Raw genomic sequence first — 18,328 nt, 5'->3', positions numbered from 1 at the left:
CGTGTTGTTCCTCACAGATCAACTGCCAATCTAGATTACGAAGTCATTAATATTATTATTATATTAACATTCGGAAGTCTTATACATACATTATCTTAACAGTTCTGGTATTATTGCGAAACACTTATTCTTAAAAAGTTATCACTCAATATGCCAAGTTGCATTTAAAACATTTCATAAGCTTTTACACAGTATTACCTTTTTGGTCTGTCTGCATCTTTTCAAAGATTATTTTGTTTCCACCTGAACCTTCTGACGTTACACACTGCTTAAAAAATGTTAGTTTCGTTTTACAGCGTGAAATTCCGATGAACTTCCAAACTTCGGAAATAAAATATTGAAACCGGAAGTGATTAAATATAACGTCTCTAGTTTCAATAGATGGATAAGGGCGAAGATGAAATCTGTCACTGAGAAGGATAAGGGCGAAGATGAAAGTTATCTTTGTCACTGAAAAGGAACAATAAAGAAGACTAAGAAGGTATTCTCGCTATCCCTTTCAGTTTTTTCCTCAGATAGTTATAGACAAACAGAGGACAGACGAACGATCGAAGTCTTTTATAAGACAAGACTTCCCAAATTTATGCACAGCATAATTTGGAAGCCTAAAATGTATACGAACAGATCTCACTTCCAGTTATTAGCTATTGGACAAGTGCCCTATTTACCATATACATGTGAAATGACAAGTAAAACTGCTTTTCTGTCCTTTAATTTACGTATACTTATATTTCTACTGTACTGTCAGTGCTACGAAACAACGAAAGGGCAGTACCTCAATGATAACTGAAGCGCTTCCCTGTTTCTTACCCATCTGATTAATATCCTAATTAGAGGTAGAGATAAGCTGTGTGCATTCACAGTTATCACATAAGCACACTATGTTAGTTGGGTTTGAAACCTACAGAAACATAATATAATTTCTCAGTAATTTTCAAATTTTATATCAAAATTATTTTAAATCACTAATATGATGAGAAGTCTAAGCATTCATATATGGTTCAATTTACCCTATATGTAAGTATTGTACGAGGGGAAAATTCATGGGCTTCATACTTCACCAGAACAGCATTTAATATAAATACTTAATATCGTATAGCAATATTTGAATAATTGCCAACAGTAAGAAGAATTAAAATGAAAAGGACAGTATCTGCCCTTAGGATCACGTATACCAGTTATCAAAGAACATTTTTTTTCCAGTGTGCACAATTCATCACAATTTTCAATTTTATTTTTGGTGTAAATTACGAAATACAAATTTTCTAACTTCTTAATGATACGTATGAAATTTTCAACTAAAATATGGTATGAGAAAAAAATAAGTTACTTCTCTTTCCTTTCTCCTTTTATTTTCATTGAGAAAGAGAGAAAAGTTTCGAAAGCGCTTAATAGTGTTGTTTAGTCTTTTCATGATGTGGTCATGTCAATCATCGATTTACATATATCCATGCTGGGATATTTTCCTCCGTTTAAAAATTATTATCGCAGTTAAATTTCGGCATTTTCAGAAATTTTTTAGTTTTATTCATTAGTTCAGAATTTTAATTTGCTTTATTTTATTATTTAGAAACTATATACATTTCTACTATATGGATTTTCATTTATAGACGTACAAGAGTAATTTGAAAAGTCCACTGGTTTATCTTTTGAAAATTGTGTTTATTTTTTAACATAATGTCCTTTGACATGAATATACATGGTCCAACCATGTTTTAAAGCCTTTATGACATTTTGCAAAATATTTCTTCCCTGATCTTTTCAGTTCTTTGTCTGAAGAAAATAGAAATCTATCAAGATATTGAAACGAGGTCTAATTTGGCAAACAAGGCAGACCTGGTAGCAAATCATATATCAAATGACTGGTTTCGGTTACTGCAACAACGCCCATATGAAAAACAACCATATCGTGGTGGAACAAGAAAGTGTTCATTAACAAACTTTTTTTTTTTTTTTTTTTTCATTTATTATTTTCTCCTGTATTTGGTTCAAAAGCTTTAAATACTACTCAGATGTGATGACAAAAAATCCTTTTGCATTCCATAAAATTGAAGCCATGTTCTTTCTGGAAGATTTCTTTGGAGCTGGAAATTCCGTATGTTTCCATTTGTTTTGACTGCTGTTTCGTTTCTGGAGTGTAATAGTGTACTAACTTTTCATCGATGGTTCTAAATTAACGCATATAATTGGAATATTATTTATATATTTATTTAAAGTGAGGTGAGCTACATTGTTGTTAAAAGAGTTGCACTTGATTCTTTCTTTTGTTTCTTTCATTTAAAGTTTTACGTTTCACGTTTACGCCGGCCAGGCTAAAGGAGACGGTGATGATGAGAAATAAGGGAAATGGTGGCATGAAGAGTGGGAGGAAACTGGGAACCCCGAGAAAACCCCACACACAAATATTTGTCCACCACAAAGTTCACTTGGTGCGAACTGGGATCGAACCAAGGACCCCCACGCACCAAAGGTGAACGCTCTGCCACTGAGCCATTGCATTTGATTCGTTTTCGGTCAACTGTCAGCAGTCACGCCAGCCATTCTGCAGACAAGTTTCTTTTAAATTGTGAAATACTTGTTCACCTGAAATGCCTACAGCTTCTACAATACCACTCACCCTGCACTTTTTCAATAATGTGCCATGTTTTGCTCATTCACTTTGCGAGTCTTCTTCCAAGCTTTGACAATTGTATTTGAACACAAATGTCCACCAGGCAACAGCTGAAAGAGATGAAACCGAATCCCGTAGTGTAGTTTTCATACCATTATATATTACTGTTGCCTTCATATTCTTCTTTACCAAATATTTCATGATTGTCAGTGTTCAAAATTTGTCATTTTTAAAAAACTAATAAGCGTACACGATAGTACTTACCTATACCTTCTGTTGTTTACTAATCCAGACAAAGAATAAAATTTAGATTTTTGGGCTTTCAGCATCCATGGCACGTACAAGGGATAACGTCCCACGGCCTCGGGAATTGGGGAGGAAGAAAGGAATGGGGAAGGAAGGAAGCAGCCTGGGACCATTATGTTAGGTACTATCTAATCAGAATGAAGAAAACGTCGGAAAAATTTCACTCAGGATGGATGCCCTGAAAAAGTTATTACATCTTTCGACCGACTGTCCCCACCGGGAATCGAACTTGAGACTCTGATCCAGACAATAATGCAAAATTGTCAAACGAAAAATGGCCCATAGTAAGAACGTACCCAGTTTGGAATTAAGTGCTGTCATCTATAGGTCATCCCGAAAATTATCAAAGCACCTACGTATTTAGTTTGGCATCCACTGGCAGTTAATTTGTGACTGAAGTATTATCGCATCTTCCATAAATAGACTGAAGAAATACTTAGTGAGAATTTAACACTATTCATTCAAATATGATTAGAAAAAAAAAAAAAACCCGCAATATAATTATAAGCTTGAGCAGGTTCTGATGTCATTCATCTTACCGTACGTTCCCTGAATTCATGTACCAAAATAGCTCAATAAATCAGAGCCTTCAATTTCTTTACGGAATTTTCATCGTTGAAGAAATTACAGTTTATTGAACAGTGTATTCAGTATTTCTGTAAGAAATGGTAAAGATATACAACTTACCTTTTGATCAATGGCTCGAAATTGCCAAGTAAATCTATGGTTGTAGAGGAAAGGCCTATGATCGAAACGATTGTCATCGGGGCTGTAACTTTCAGCATGGTAAGCAGGTGTGATAACTGTCATCTTATGACGATTGATAGCGTAACAGCGGAAGAAATGTTTCACCTTTTGTGCCACCTAGAAAGAAAGCAGACAATACATACATTGTGAAAATGAAAACGGCTGCTCACCAGTATGATCAAGAAACTTATTATAGAGACCTATACTAATTCAACTAAATTCTTACTGTAGATTAGAAATTAGCAAATATGAGTGGAAAACGAAAATTCGAATTGACGCTCCTTGCTTTAGCTTTAATTTTACTACGGGAAATTTATTGCTTTTAATGAATAGTTGTTTATAGTCATCTAATTTTATCTGTACATTGCTCTCAATGCTTTATTATTATTATTATTATTATTATTATTATTATTATTATTATTATTATTATTATTATTATTATTATTATTATTATTACGCGATTATTCATATTTTTAAAAACCGAACTGTGACAGCAGTAACAGATTCTCCAGAATATGACTTCTATTTTACAGCTTAACTGAAATGCTAACTTACATAAATATTGTTCGACATATAAAAAAGTACAATAATACAGTTTCTTGTGATCGTTGGATCGGATGCTAGGCTGTGTGGTTAATTTTTAAGTGTTTAAGTCTTAAAATTTAAGGGCCTCGTGTTTCTGTCCGAAAATCATTAAAAGTTCTGCAATTTGTGTTTTATTTAAGGCCAAAGGTTGCAGAGATTTTCTGCTTTACTAGGACCCTATATAATGAGCCTTTAACATCTTTTCAAACAACTTAAAAAAATAAAACAAATTTCTAAACGAGAGATAAATTTAGGAAGAGGGACACGAAAGCGATTGCTTTTTTCCCTGTCTAACTACCTACATTTTTTTTTATTAAATCTACGAATAGGAATATTCTAAGTATGTAATGGAGATTTTAAATTAATTACAGAATTCTTCAAGTTGTGGATAATTAAACGTAACTAAGATTTCTGTATACTGTTTGCTTCCAGGTAGCAAGTGCAGATCGTTGATACCACATTCAGTATTTATTGATCATTTACCTTAAAAAAAAAAAAGTATGAAATTCAAAAATAACTCAACAGCGTTTAAGGAAAATGGAGGAATGACTTGTTATCCCGTTCTTCAATCCAAAAGTAGAAGCTAAAACTGAAATTTAAACTCCTGGCATTAGTGCCCATTAACATCCAGTACTTACTTTACTGCATTACAAAGAACTTATCAGGGCTCCTTCATGGCTAAGCGGTTAGTGTACGCGCCTTTGGCGTGGGAGACCCGGGTTCTATTCTCGGCGGGAGCTCATATGGTTCGAATTCCACGTTAATTAGTAGGTCCATGTCTCATATAGCCTCGCTGCTGAAAAGGACGCTGAACTCAAACTCAACTTAAAAAAGTGCAGGTCTAGTAGTGTCATGGGGAATGATAACGTGTAGAGATGCAAAATAAGCCGATTTTTTTTTTGGGGGGGGGGGGGGAATGGACGATTATTTTAAAAAAACGAAGCTTTCTTGACCTTTTATTATTTTCTTATGTAAGGATCGTCTTTGTTTTACTGTAGTGGATTCTAAAATTTAAAAAGTTCCTTTACAACATTCATTATCCATGAGTCCTATGTTCAGTTAGAAGTTGGCTATCTTTATTGATTTTCACACTAACATTTCATTGGTGGCCAGCAAGTCTGAGATATATATAACTCACATATCACGAAGGCCATATTTGCTGTTGAACCACTGTATCAAATTCCTGAAAGTTATACATCTTATCAAGTGTGTTGTACGGGTTGACTAAATTTAAACTGGCAGACATGAAAAAAGTTTTATAAACCAAGAAACAGACACAAACCCACATCTGTTCTGGTACAGAATTTTGCTTATATCTCGTTCTTCATTCGGGAAATACTTTGTGAGCTTTAGATATTCTAACAGAAACTAGTATGAGATTAACGCACAGAGTGAAAAAGTGACTGACTGGACCGAGACGCGAACCCGGGACCTCCAGCATACCGTGCCGATACGTTAACCACTACGCCACCCAGTTCACTTTCCAGAACAGCCATTCACTCTCTCACTCTTGAAGCTGGTGCTCTCTACTCGGACCACGTGGACTGTACCACAGAACCACTGCTGTGCTTGAACAATCTCTATGTCCATATATTGAGCATCTATGACGGTTGTGATTTTGTATATACATATTAATATATTAATGGAAGAGAAACCAATTTTTTTTAACACACTAGATCCTGTGTAGATGTGAATTCTATAACGCACAACAAGTGAAAAAGTGACTGACTGGGCCTTTCTCATTTTCTGTATTCATGCATTCCTATCTGAGATCGAATTCGGGATCATATTCATTAAAGGCAAGCACGGTATTAGACCAAAAGGAAGACACGAAACTTCCAAGGCTTAAAAGGACCAAATTAAAAAATATATAAGTATATATATATATAACCATGTATCGCATACAAATACATTCATCCAGATATCATATTTTGTCTGGAAAGATAGGTGGGAAAAAGTGCAATAAAGTAAATCCAATACGCCATTTATCCAAATTATATCGAAAATTCTGTATAAGTACGGGAAGAGATTCGGCGATGGTTAAGAATGACATTTTACTATGAAATGATATTTCTTGTTGAAGTAGCTATGGTCATAAATTAACATCCACTTTACTTTAGAGGTTACTGTTGACTTTAATTTCCAAAATGCACGTCACATTTCTACACCTACGTATCTTCCAATGCTACAAATGCTGCATACACAGGACTAAAACTGTATCTTATAGGATAACGAGAATTCAGTCATGCTATTTTGACTGACTTGCGAAGAAAAAAAGAAAGAAAAGAGAACAAAAATTTGCGAGACTATTTAAAACAGATGGTGAAACTCCCCTAGAAGCGTCTATGCATACTTATATCCACATTTTGCGAAGTGCTTACCACATGAAATTAATCAAATTCTCATGGTAAGAGGTATCGTCACCCGTCACTGGACACGTTTTACTATGGGTAACTTTTTCATTCGATGATTACATTAATACGCAAAGAAAAACTCCCAATCTATTCCCGTTACTAAGGTTTCATTGGATCTACTTCTCTGAAGGCGCATCACATCACGATTTTCACAATCTTTTTATATACCCAATATCTTACTAGATGACACTACAGAGACAGCAGTTCCATGACACTAATAAAAAATTGCTATTTTAAGATCAAGTGTAAAATCTTAAAACCAAAATTTAAAAATAAAATGATTTTAACAACTATTTCTAAAGTGAATAATGAATCACTTACTTCCTCAGGTGTGCATGTATCTCTCCAAGTATGTATAAGTTTGCAGAACATTGAATAAGGGCCACAAGAATGTTGCTTTCTTAATCTTCCGAACACGCTTAATTCTGCATAGGTCATACCCATATCTTGTTCGTCTGTTTGCACTAGTTTTCCACTCTCTAATGGTTCCAGTTCAGCTGTTGGGGGTGCTCCTAGTATTTCTTCCAAAATTGGCAACTGGAACCTGAGAAAGGAATTAAAGAACTGGCTAATCTTAAGAGGCACCACAATCGGAGCAGCAGGAACAATATTATTGGGTTAAGTAATATGGAATGTCATTTTTTGGGAATAAGAAATGAAGCAATAATAAAATCAAAGTAATCATCCATGGAACTACTCTCAGCAAATGATAAGCTCCTTCACACACTTAAGAAAAAACCTTGAAGCCCCGAAATTATTAAAGCTGTAAAATAGTTTCTTTATGACGCCTACATTGTCGAAATATTTTCCACGGAGATGTGTCTGCAGGGTCTGAAATAGATGGTAATCCGTAGGAGTGAGAGCATGGCTATATGGTAGATGTAGAGGGATTTCGTATCCCAACTCATGGACGCGTGCAACAGTTATTCTTGTCAAGTGTGAGTGAGCATTGTCATACAATATGAGTGGTCCCTTTCGTTGACCAATGACAGTTGCTATTGGCGTAACTTCGGGTGTATATGAGTATTTCTGCACTGTATGACTGTTGTGATGGTTTGACCAGGTTTCAGACTGTTACAGTCCATCAAACAGCGACCAAAATCGATGGCCAGACGATATAGTCTTGTTGTGAGATGGTTCTCCGGCATCCAACCATTGCCGTACCTCCAGGAATTGTCATACACAATCCATTTCTTATTGCACGTCACGATACGATGCATTAGTACATCCATCTTGTTCCTTGAACTGGAGAACGAATACATTTACAGTCGCTGTCAATTGTGCTTCTTCCACCAAGTTGATGTTGGCCCCATTGATCTATCTTTTTCACCTTTTGTATTGCCTTCAGATGGTTGAAAATGGCTTTTGCAGAAATGTTCATATTTACGGCAGGCTGTCACACTGGCGTGGATCCCTTTCCACTTCGACCCTCAAAGTTTAGTTTTTCGTACGTGTTGGTGGTCGTTCCCGATCATCAGTTCCAAGACTGATACCGCCTCTATGGAAATTCTTGAACCAATGCTGAACTGTCTGCATATTGATGGTTCCAGGACCTAACGCTGTGTTGATCCTTGTCATCACTACACTGATTTCGTGTTTCACTCATAGAGTAACATAGTCCGCACATTATGGTTTAACATATTTGCAATTGTCTCTCGTTAGACAACTACTGCATGCACGAAAATGTCACTTTAACGCAAAAGCTCTGCTAACTGTATCTCTAGTCTGCTTAGTTTAATTGGGGGCATGCATATTCGCCCTTCGGTTTCCTACAAAACGACATTTTATAATATACAACTCAATACTACTACTACCACCTCCTTAGTGACGAAGTAGCTATAACGAACGTGGTTTCTGCACACGAGGCCCTGGGTACGATCTCAGGCGGAGATATCTGTCCCTCACATAAAGCGAGAGGTGGTTTGAAACCTACTTTAAATATGACCCATGTCATATAGTCCCTCTAATTAATTAATAAACCAATTTTCCACTGTTATTTTAAGGTTCACCTTGTTCACTTCTACTTTGGAAAATAAATACAATTCAAATCATTTCATTTTCTCGATACCGAACAAACTCGACACTATAGATCCATTGCTAAGACGCCTTGATAACTTTACATTAAATAGTTTGCTGTTCGTTTTTTACCTACTTCAACATTAGGAACTATTTTCCTCATCTTGTGGAAAATCACGATTGGAGCATATGTATTCTACATATTGTATGTTACACAGTAACCTTTCTACAGATAACATGATTTTAATGTAGTAAAATTATTATTGTTTTATCCACATGTTTGTGCAATTTTGAACTAAAGACTTCAGTTCCTTTAATTTCTTACAGAAGTAAAGTCTCTATGAAAGAGTAGATTTCTTTCTTCTCTCGGTTACTTCTCAGGATTGCCAGTGAATTGCCAGGAATTGAGGAAGAACAAAGAAGTATTTTAGAAAAGGTTGAAAAATGGTGCTCGAGGTTATGAGCATAGGAAGCTTTTAAGGTACGGGCAATCCCCCGTCATGTGTATGGTTTCGTTTGAAAAATTGCATGCAGTTGTTACAAAAAATGAAACAAAATATTTGAGTTTTACGTCTCACGGTTATGCCCAGCAGACTAAAGGAGACGGTGATATTAAGAAATGAATGAAATAGTGGAATGAAGAAAGTGCAAGGAAACGGGAAAACCCTGAGGAAACCCACGCACACAGTGTTTGTCACCCACAAAGTTACTTAGTGCGAGCTGGGATCAAACCAAGAACCCCATTCACCAGATGCGAACGCTCTACCACTGATGCAATTGTTACAATTTCAACAACTTCAGGTAATAAGGTTTTCGGTAAACATACAATAGAAATTAAGAAACTTTTTGTGTTCTTAAGAAAGAAATATATCAATATATCTGAATCAAAAATAACTAAACAAAATACTTTAAAATAGAAAGTTACGGCCAGTTATTCTCAAATTGAGAGAATCCCTGTACTACGTGTGGATTTGATGTAAACAGAGCGCGTGTGTCTGAATGTTAATAGCATTGTCAGTTACAGCATATGCGAAAAATTTATGCAGTAAGCATGAGTGTATATAAATTGTTTTATACGTTTATTCTATTTCCTTCCGTTTTATTATATTATCAATTATTTTAGCACTCACTTACATTTCTTACTATTAGTATTACTATGAAGAGAGGAACCGTTATGTTTACCATACTGCAATGTTCGCTCTCTTACTGTTTCGAAATCCTACACATATTCGTATTTAAACTAGGTTCAATGGAGTTATTTGTAGAACTCTATGAAAACTAATGTAAGCCGCAAATTACATGTTTGCGCTTTGCAGCTAAGTTAAAACTCTATTACAAGGCAAACTTCGTTTCTTATTTTATTTTATTTTTTTTTAACAAAGAGTACAACCAAAATATTTAAGCTTTCATTACTATAATTGTTTTATTCTTACCTGTCTCTTGCATATCGTAAAAATCTCTTTAAATCAGTCTTGGATATCCCTCCGATTGGATTTACATCAGCGCTGGAACAATCGTACTTCGTCATGTAGCCTCGCAGAGCTTCATCTACATTGGCTGAGCCTAAAACTAGTAATCCTCCTGATCGATTCCTCACCCATAACATCAACTGAGCAAACAGATACGCTAAAACCATGCGAAGCCGAGCCTGCAAGAAAGAAAGAAGTACATATACTCATTTAAAAGAAATATAAAAAGGAAGGAAGGACACAATAATTTTTGAAAATATACATAAAACTACATACATGGAAATTCGCCATGACCGTAATACTGCAAATTATGGTGCGTTAAAATATTACATAGTACTTTCGTCAAAGTCGATACTTTGAAGTATCTAATACTTTGAAGTTAACAGACCAAACCCATATCCTCGAAGAAATTAAATGTCGACTGAAAGCAGAAAATTCGCGTTATTTTTCAGTATAAATCATTTTATCTTCGCGAATTCTGTTGAAAAATTTGAAGCTTAAAATATACAAAACGATAACTAACCCTGTTGTACTATGGCTGCGAAATATAGTCGCTTACTTTGAGGGAAGAACGTAAACTGAAAGTTATTTAAAAATAAAATCCTGACGTGAATATTCGGACTCAAGGGGGACGGAATGGGGAATGGTTTTAAGGAACTGCATAATTTATACCGTTTACCTAACGTTCTGGGAATACTTTTAAAATTTTGATTAGAAATCCAATCGGAAAAAGACCACTGGGAAGATATAGGTGCATCACAGAAAAAAGAATACAAACTATAAACTAGATCCAGATGGTTCAAGACAGAAGTTAATGGAGAGCTTTTGTGAATGGGACATTGAACCTTCGGGTTTCATAGGAAAAGCAATTCAAACTGATCCACTACAAACATATGAATGCAAAAATACAAACTGACCGAATTTTTTCTTGAGAATTATAAATAAAAAGGTACGTATATAACTTTACACAGAATTTTGTAGTTTAAGATATACCCATTACAATTCACTACGCAAAAACACAAGACCATTTTATGTTAATTTTTTCTCTCTCTGGTTTGAGTTACAAAGTTGCTGAAATATTTATTATTAACTTACAGTTTCAGTGCTGTTTATTGCTCTTTGTTCTTTTCATTATCATTTGTTTTGTTTAAATAAAGAATTCCGTAAAGATAAAATTCCGTACAGAAGTGAGAAGTGAACAGAAGATCATTTCTGATTTTAGATTCTGGAAAAAGTAGATAGTTTAAATATGAACCTTCTGTGAAAAATTAGAAAGAGCATTACTTTGGGCATAAAGCAATAACCAGTAACTCACAGAAAATATCTCATTGGCAAACTCCCAATTTCAAAGCTACATGCAGTAGACACCACATGTTCATAATCGAAAAAGGACAAACTGTTTCTCCCACGTCGAAATATGAAAATGAAATGAAATGAAATCTTTAAGTTTAACGTCCCACGGTTATGCCGGTTAGGCTAAAGGAGACGGTTATAATGAGAAATGAGTGAAATGGTGGAATGAAGAAAGTGGGAGGAAACGGGAGAACCCCGAGAAAACCCACGAGCACGGTGTTTGTCCACCACAAAGTCCACACGGCGCGAGCTGGGATCGAACCAGGGACCCCAAGCACCGGAGGTGAACGCTCTACCACTGAGCCACCGCGCCCCCCGTCGAAATATGATTTGCAATAACGAAATTATTCAAGAAGTCTGAAGGAGATAAGCAAACAACTTATCCTTCGAGTAATTCATCCAGTCCACAATGTTCTGAAGTAACAAATAACATAAAACCTCACTTGAAACGCAGTAGTAGCTTAACTACTACTTTATTACAAACAATGAAAAAAATAACAAACCTGAATATTCTGTAGTGCTAAGCTTTCTCGTGCACTCCCTCCTCGAGAGGCGAACTTCGGGACTAAGCTCGTGACTGATGTGAATATGCCGATAACAGCTGCGACTGCTACATCAATTGATATGTTCATATGGTAACTGAAAAAAAAAAAAAAAAAAAAGTAATAAATAAATGTTACATGCTATTTCGTTATCAACTTGTATTTCAAAGACACTTTCTGTAATAACAAAGATACTAATACCCTATTCTCATTCTCAAAATAAGTCAACAGAAGAAATACTAGGGATTAGAATTTAGATTTCAGGGCTTTCGGCATCCATGGCCATGTTAGCTCGTCACGTATGAAGGATGACGTCCCTCGGCGATCACACTATCCGAGAAAAGGGAAAGGAAAAAGGATTGGGAAAGGAAGCGGCCTCGGACCTGTATATTAGGTACCATCCTGGCATTTACCTAGTGTGAATGAGAAAAACCCAAGAAAACCTAACCCAGAAGGCTGGCCTGAAAAAGCTTTTTACACTTTTTCAACCGAGTGTCCCCACCAGGAACCGAACCTCGGAAAGAAGAAACATTGTACTAATCTTTGTACAGTTGTGTTTTCTTTTCTTATGTATTAATAACTTACTAATGGACAGATATAAATCAAGCTAGAAGTATATATCAACAGTCATGTATCGGGTGTTATTTCTGAATACTATGGTATCTTTATTTTCTTTGTAGAAAATTACAGAAAGCACACCCAAAGAATGAGATTAACAGTTTTTCTGCTTAAAAGAGTACATTCAGGATTTACACTGAAATTCTAGTTATGACTTCATTGAACTTTCATGACTAAGTAAGTAAATTTTTCCTGATCTGCGACAACTCAAATACGATCAATTACGATTAGGTTAAAAATATATATATATATATATAGTTTCTTAATCAACCTCCACCATCTGCATGGACGTCCAATGCTCTCCTTTTATATTTTAAATACGAAGAGTGATCAGAAAGTAAGGTTACAAAGCCTGCAATGAAATGTTTATATATTATTTCATACAACCAACAGAAAGTACATATTATCTGTTATTTTTCGACAGTCTTCACACTGACAGAGGCACTTGTCGCATCGTGGGATAAGTTTGAAAATTCTCTCCTGGTAAAAATCCTGTTCTTGTGTGTTCAGCAACGTTGTCACGAAGTATTTCACCTCCTCATCTGTACCAAAGCGACGGCCTCCTAGGTGCTCCTTCAAGTGCGGGAACAGGTGAAAGTCGCTTCCAGCGTCCGGGCTATGTTCAAATCTGCTGATGCGGTGTTGGGTAGGTCACTGCGCTCTTCGTCGGTGACGTTCCCTCTACCAGCAGCAAACTTTCGACACCATTCTGCGACATGCTGAGGAGACATTACAGTCCCTCCGTAAACCTCTACCAGCTGCTGGTGAATTTCAGCCTCGGTTAATGTTTCGCCGAAGAAATCAAATAACTGAGTGAACTTCTTTGCGAGACCAGTTTTCCAAACGAGTTGCCAGTTGTGTTTACCTACAACTAGCGCCGCAGGTGGCGGGTGGCTGAAACTCTGCACAATTGTCAACTCCATGTATTAAAATTACCGGACACTTCTCATTCCTCTATAACAGACGAAACTCCACAAATATCGCTTACTTTTTTGTTCTACATACTTACTGCAAGTCAAACTTTCTGTACTTGGGATACAATAAAACACTAGTACTAAGCAATAATTATACACTAACGATAATTTTAATATCTTCGCATTATGAATACACTTATAAACAAATACATATGCATCAAAATTTGGCTTATCTCTTTGATTATCTACAATCAACAAAACTAACTTATTTTTCTGCGTCATCTCAATTTTTAATTCAATTTGTTCTTTTCCTCATAAACCTTGAAATTTTAACAATTTTCGGCACTTCTTAAGCTTCTTTATTTCCAACGATAGGTTTTTTCCCAACCTCTTTCTTATCTTTTTTGAATCTGTCTTGATTCTTTGATGTGTTCGTATCTTCTCTGAGCAGCTAAAGAAGCCTTGACTCTTGTGTGAAATACACAGAATATTTCCCTACTCATTTCGACTACTCGGACTTTACTTGACTTTCAAGGTCAGTGTAAACCCTGAAACTGATCCAAAAGAAAATCCCTATGTAGATTGAAATATTGATGTTTATTAATGCATAAGAAAGACACTGGTGTAAAGGTGAGTACAGTATTTCTTTTAGAATATGTACCTTATAGTTCCATTAGTAAGTCAAGTAGAACTTTGTTGACCAATAAATAAAGTATGGAAAATAAATTAAGTTTATAATAAAATCTAGATGTGATTCGAACTCCATGCACAAATATGCTCTGCATAAACTGTTAAATGATATTTGATCGTCATGGAAGCAGCTTCACGTATGTCCATATATATATATATATATATATATACATGTCTTGCTCCTCTCTATCCGGTTACAGTTTAATTTTTTTTAAATCATTAATCGTCGAATTTCATATAGTATTGTCAGTATTTTTAGGATATAGATTTTTAAAAAAAGTTTCGTAGTACAGAATGGATGGGAATTAAGTATACAGATAACAGTTAAAGTGCAGTCCACTTATAACGAATTTTCAAAGGACAAATTAAAATTAGTTCTTTATATTCGAACTTCGTTATAAACAAACAAACAAATTCATGTATTTTTCCGAATCATGGATAAAAACAACAGATTAGATAACAAGCAGATACGTTTAAAAAAGAATATACAGCAGTATAACACTACATTTTCGCGTCTAACATAATGAACTCCAGTGAAAACAGATTTATTTTTAACCTCGACTTTGAACTCTGGTGAATGCGAGTTGCTGGAAATATCTACACCCGGGGCGATTTCTGCTGTCATCCGAGTGGGATGGAGAGAAGCGAATCATGGCTGGCTTGCACAGCGACAACAGCTATGAAAACCAGTTTTGCGGAACCAGAGTTTTCCACGAGCAGAAGAAAAGAAAACATAATCCCATTCTGAAAACTTCGCTATATGCGGTCTTTACGGAAAATATTGTTTGTAATATACCGTCATTCCTTCCATGTTTTAAATAGGTGGTGTCACGAGGATTTCATTTATGTTCGTAATACCCAATAATTTGCTATATTCGAGTTCGTTATAAGTGGGCTGCAGTTTATGTATACTAACGTAATACTTGTAACCACAATCATTAGGTGCGAGTTTACACAGAATGCTGAAATTTTTGTGCTGGTGGTGGATTATCAGCACAGGCTATATGAGACGTGGACCTACAGTTTAAAATAGAATCCCACCCCCGTAATTCATTCACACTTCAAGGTTGTTTCATCAGGAATCAAACCTAGAATCATGTGCACCAAAGTCGCGCGCTATCTAGTCGAGTGGTGGGAAGGGTTACAAAATCTTGAGAATTTTCCTTACGATCCCCATCACTTTTATTATTGTTATTATCATTCCAGTGAATAACTTAAAGATAGTGAAGAATACCAAAACTTGAGGAACTGATCTAGGCAGTATCTATATAGTGGTACTAAATAAATAACCAATTCCCATTTTTTTTCTTTTTGGCTGAACAAAGTAACCATAAAAGTTTACTATGTGCGAGGCTTTTCCCGTTTCCTCCCACTTTCGTTATTCCACCATTAACATCCATCTCATCACCGCATCATTAATAATAATAATAATAATAATAATAATAATAATAATAATAATAATAATAATAATGATGTTGCCAGAAAGTACACGGCGGTTCAAATATCTTGTCACACACTGTAATATTATTCGAAATGCAGGTGATTTTATTTTGTAGCGGCGGTTTTTTACAAAGAATCCTCTCTTTCAATTTCTGATTGCTAATACGAGCCCTAGTTCAAAAAAAGAGTTAATTGCAAGTATATAAACATATGAACTACTTTGGCAAGAGCATAGAAGATATGCGACGTGACTTCAATGCATGAATCGGCAGACCCGGCCCTCCGATGTCGTGAATACTGAGTTAAGAACATAAACTGTCCCTGACATGATCAATGAAAAACAAACCAAGGACAGGACGAACTCCCACGTCAAGGGAAACGTGTGCAGAGGTGGACGCACCTGTGCTAAGATATCTAGGAAGTCAATGCGGAAACAGTCTTTCAGGCTACGAATTCCAGAAATCACGACGTTAAGACGTATGGCGAAATATCCTCAACTGAAATATTTTACAACATTTGTCAATGATCAATTGCAACAATCACCAAAGCATCATATAGGACATGGCGTCGTATCATTTTGGAGCATCTTTTAGTAAAAACAATCACATATATTAAAACATACATGTTATAATGCGAGCCCAGTTCAAGATCCGGTACGAACTGCTAGCATAATTTTGAATATATCTTGTTTGTTTTCTCCTTGTAGCACGAGGGAAAAATAAATATATCGATAAAAATAATAGCTTTTAATGTAATGAGTAGTATAAAATCAGATTCTTAAATATAAAACGCAACGGAGTTATTAACCTCCAAAATGAAAGGAAGGGATAATAAAAGAAAGTTCTGTCACAGTTGCGTAATACATTATTTAAATAAAACTTTTATCGCGAGAAAATATTGAACCGAGTTGGATTTTTTGCCAATTGTGCCAAGAGTTTAGGAAAGGTTTCATATTTAGTCACGCTTGTCTTGTAACTAATGTTACGAAACTTCATTTGTGGATTGTCTGAAATAAAGTCGCAAATAAATTAGAAATACGTCATAGAAATTAAAAAACAAAAAACAATCATAACATGGTAATTCTTAGGAGAGACTCAAATATTTTAGATGATTTGATGTAGCTAATTGTTACTAAAAGATTTCGTAATTTTTTCAAAACACTACACATGTGCTTGATTTTAAAACGTTAATCTCGTTTAAAATTAGTAGAAATGCAGAAAACGTAATTTATAGTGTTTTCTATGTCTGTAAACGAGACTAAACGCAAATAATTATATAAAAAAAATAGCTTGCTCCTCAGTCTGATAATTAAGGAAAGTCAAAAAGTTGTGAGAATTATGAAAATTCTTATTTTATCTGTCGCTAGTATTTGCATCTAATACCTTCCGTAGACCAACATATGACAAGTACCTTCAAGTTTTATACATATCTATATCTCTCTATCAATCTATCTATTGATATATATATATATATAATCATGCCTGTATAAGACATAAAAGAAAAAAATGTTTCTGAGAGCGCTGAATATACTGAAACTCAGCAATATAATGGGAATGAGTTGGAGTTTTTGTGTTTTGTACCTTTATCCAACCCCTACATTATAAAAGATGGTATCTACTATTAACAGGGCTACGAACCACGTTCGGAACTTGAATGCGTAACGTCATAGTATAGGCCGCTATCCACCATACTTCCAAAAGAGCTGGATTACAGGAATAATGGGCATGGTATAGCAAGATAAATGTTATATTAGTTTGAATTTATTTAAATTACAAAATTGCGTTTGACGCTACGAATGAATTCAGAATACTAAATCACTCTTCGAATTACATATATTCATTATATATATATATATATATTAAGATGGCCAGTTTTCAGGGCAACTGATTGAATAAAATTAGGCTAGCTTTAATGTATTATTACACATATACAGTGCACGTACCTTCCTATGCTTTCTGATAAGACTCTGGCACGATTTTTTGTTTCTGCCGATGAATTCTCGCTGCCCATATAGCAAGTTACTAACAGACGATTACAAAGTTCCCGAGGATCTTTTGGGCAAAACTCTGCATCGCCTACTACTCTACGTACATCATCCAGAACCTGCGAGTCTGAAATGGAAAGAACTTGTTTAGAATGCTCGATCTATTTTTATTTTTCTATACACTACACACTCAATTGAAATATTATGTAAAATGCTATTTTGTATATAATATTTTTATCACAACTCAGAAACTCACCTCAAAGCAAGAAATTTTTCCCAGCCTAATTAGAAGTATAAATCACTTTTACTATTGTTTCGTTATATCATCTGACTTAAGATCCTGATCCGAATTTGTACTGGCACTTCAAAACCTCTATTTCTCTTAAACTGATGAGTGAACTTAGATCTGCACGCAATTTCAAGATAGACCTAATCTTAGATCCTATTAATATGCAAATTTACTATGTTTAGAAAAGATCATACATTATATAAACTATTCTATTTTTATTCAACTTAATTGACACGAACCTCTTAAATTATCAGGAAGAATAGTGGTTCAGTGGTAGACCGCTTACCTCTGGATTTGATCCCGGGCAAAGTATGTATGTGGTGGACAACATCGTGTCCTTGGGTTTTCTC

General features: G+C 35.2%; 1 protein-coding gene across 4 annotated transcripts in view; it reads right to left on the bottom strand.

Annotated features, from left to right (window-relative positions):
* Nadsyn (NAD synthetase) overlaps positions 1–18,328 on the bottom strand; it is an 81,715-nt gene that overhangs the window by 19,787 nt on the left and 43,600 nt on the right. For all 4 annotated transcript variants that reach the window (XR_014130665.1, XM_081751714.1, XM_081751717.1 and 1 more), the window contains exons 9-13: positions 17,648–17,816; positions 12,005–12,140; positions 10,113–10,327; positions 6,985–7,207; positions 3,605–3,781 (exon numbers count right to left, since the gene is read on the bottom strand). Coding sequence is in view for 3 of the 4 variants with exons in the window: in XM_081751714.1 (XP_081607840.1) it covers positions 3,605–3,781; positions 6,985–7,207; positions 10,113–10,327; positions 12,005–12,140; positions 17,648–17,816 (920 nt within the window). In the remaining variant the exon portion in view is untranslated. The remainder of the gene's footprint in view (positions 1–3,604; positions 3,782–6,984; positions 7,208–10,112; positions 10,328–12,004; positions 12,141–17,647; positions 17,817–18,328) is intronic.

This window comes from Thermobia domestica, chromosome 3 (genome assembly GCF_964235325.1).
Source record: "Thermobia domestica chromosome 3, izTheDome1.hap1.1, whole genome shotgun sequence".
Lineage (NCBI taxonomy): Eukaryota > Metazoa > Arthropoda > Insecta > Zygentoma > Lepismatidae > Thermobia > Thermobia domestica.
Note: the sequence above shows the minus strand (reverse complement) of the source record. Positions and strands in the feature narration are given on the sequence as shown.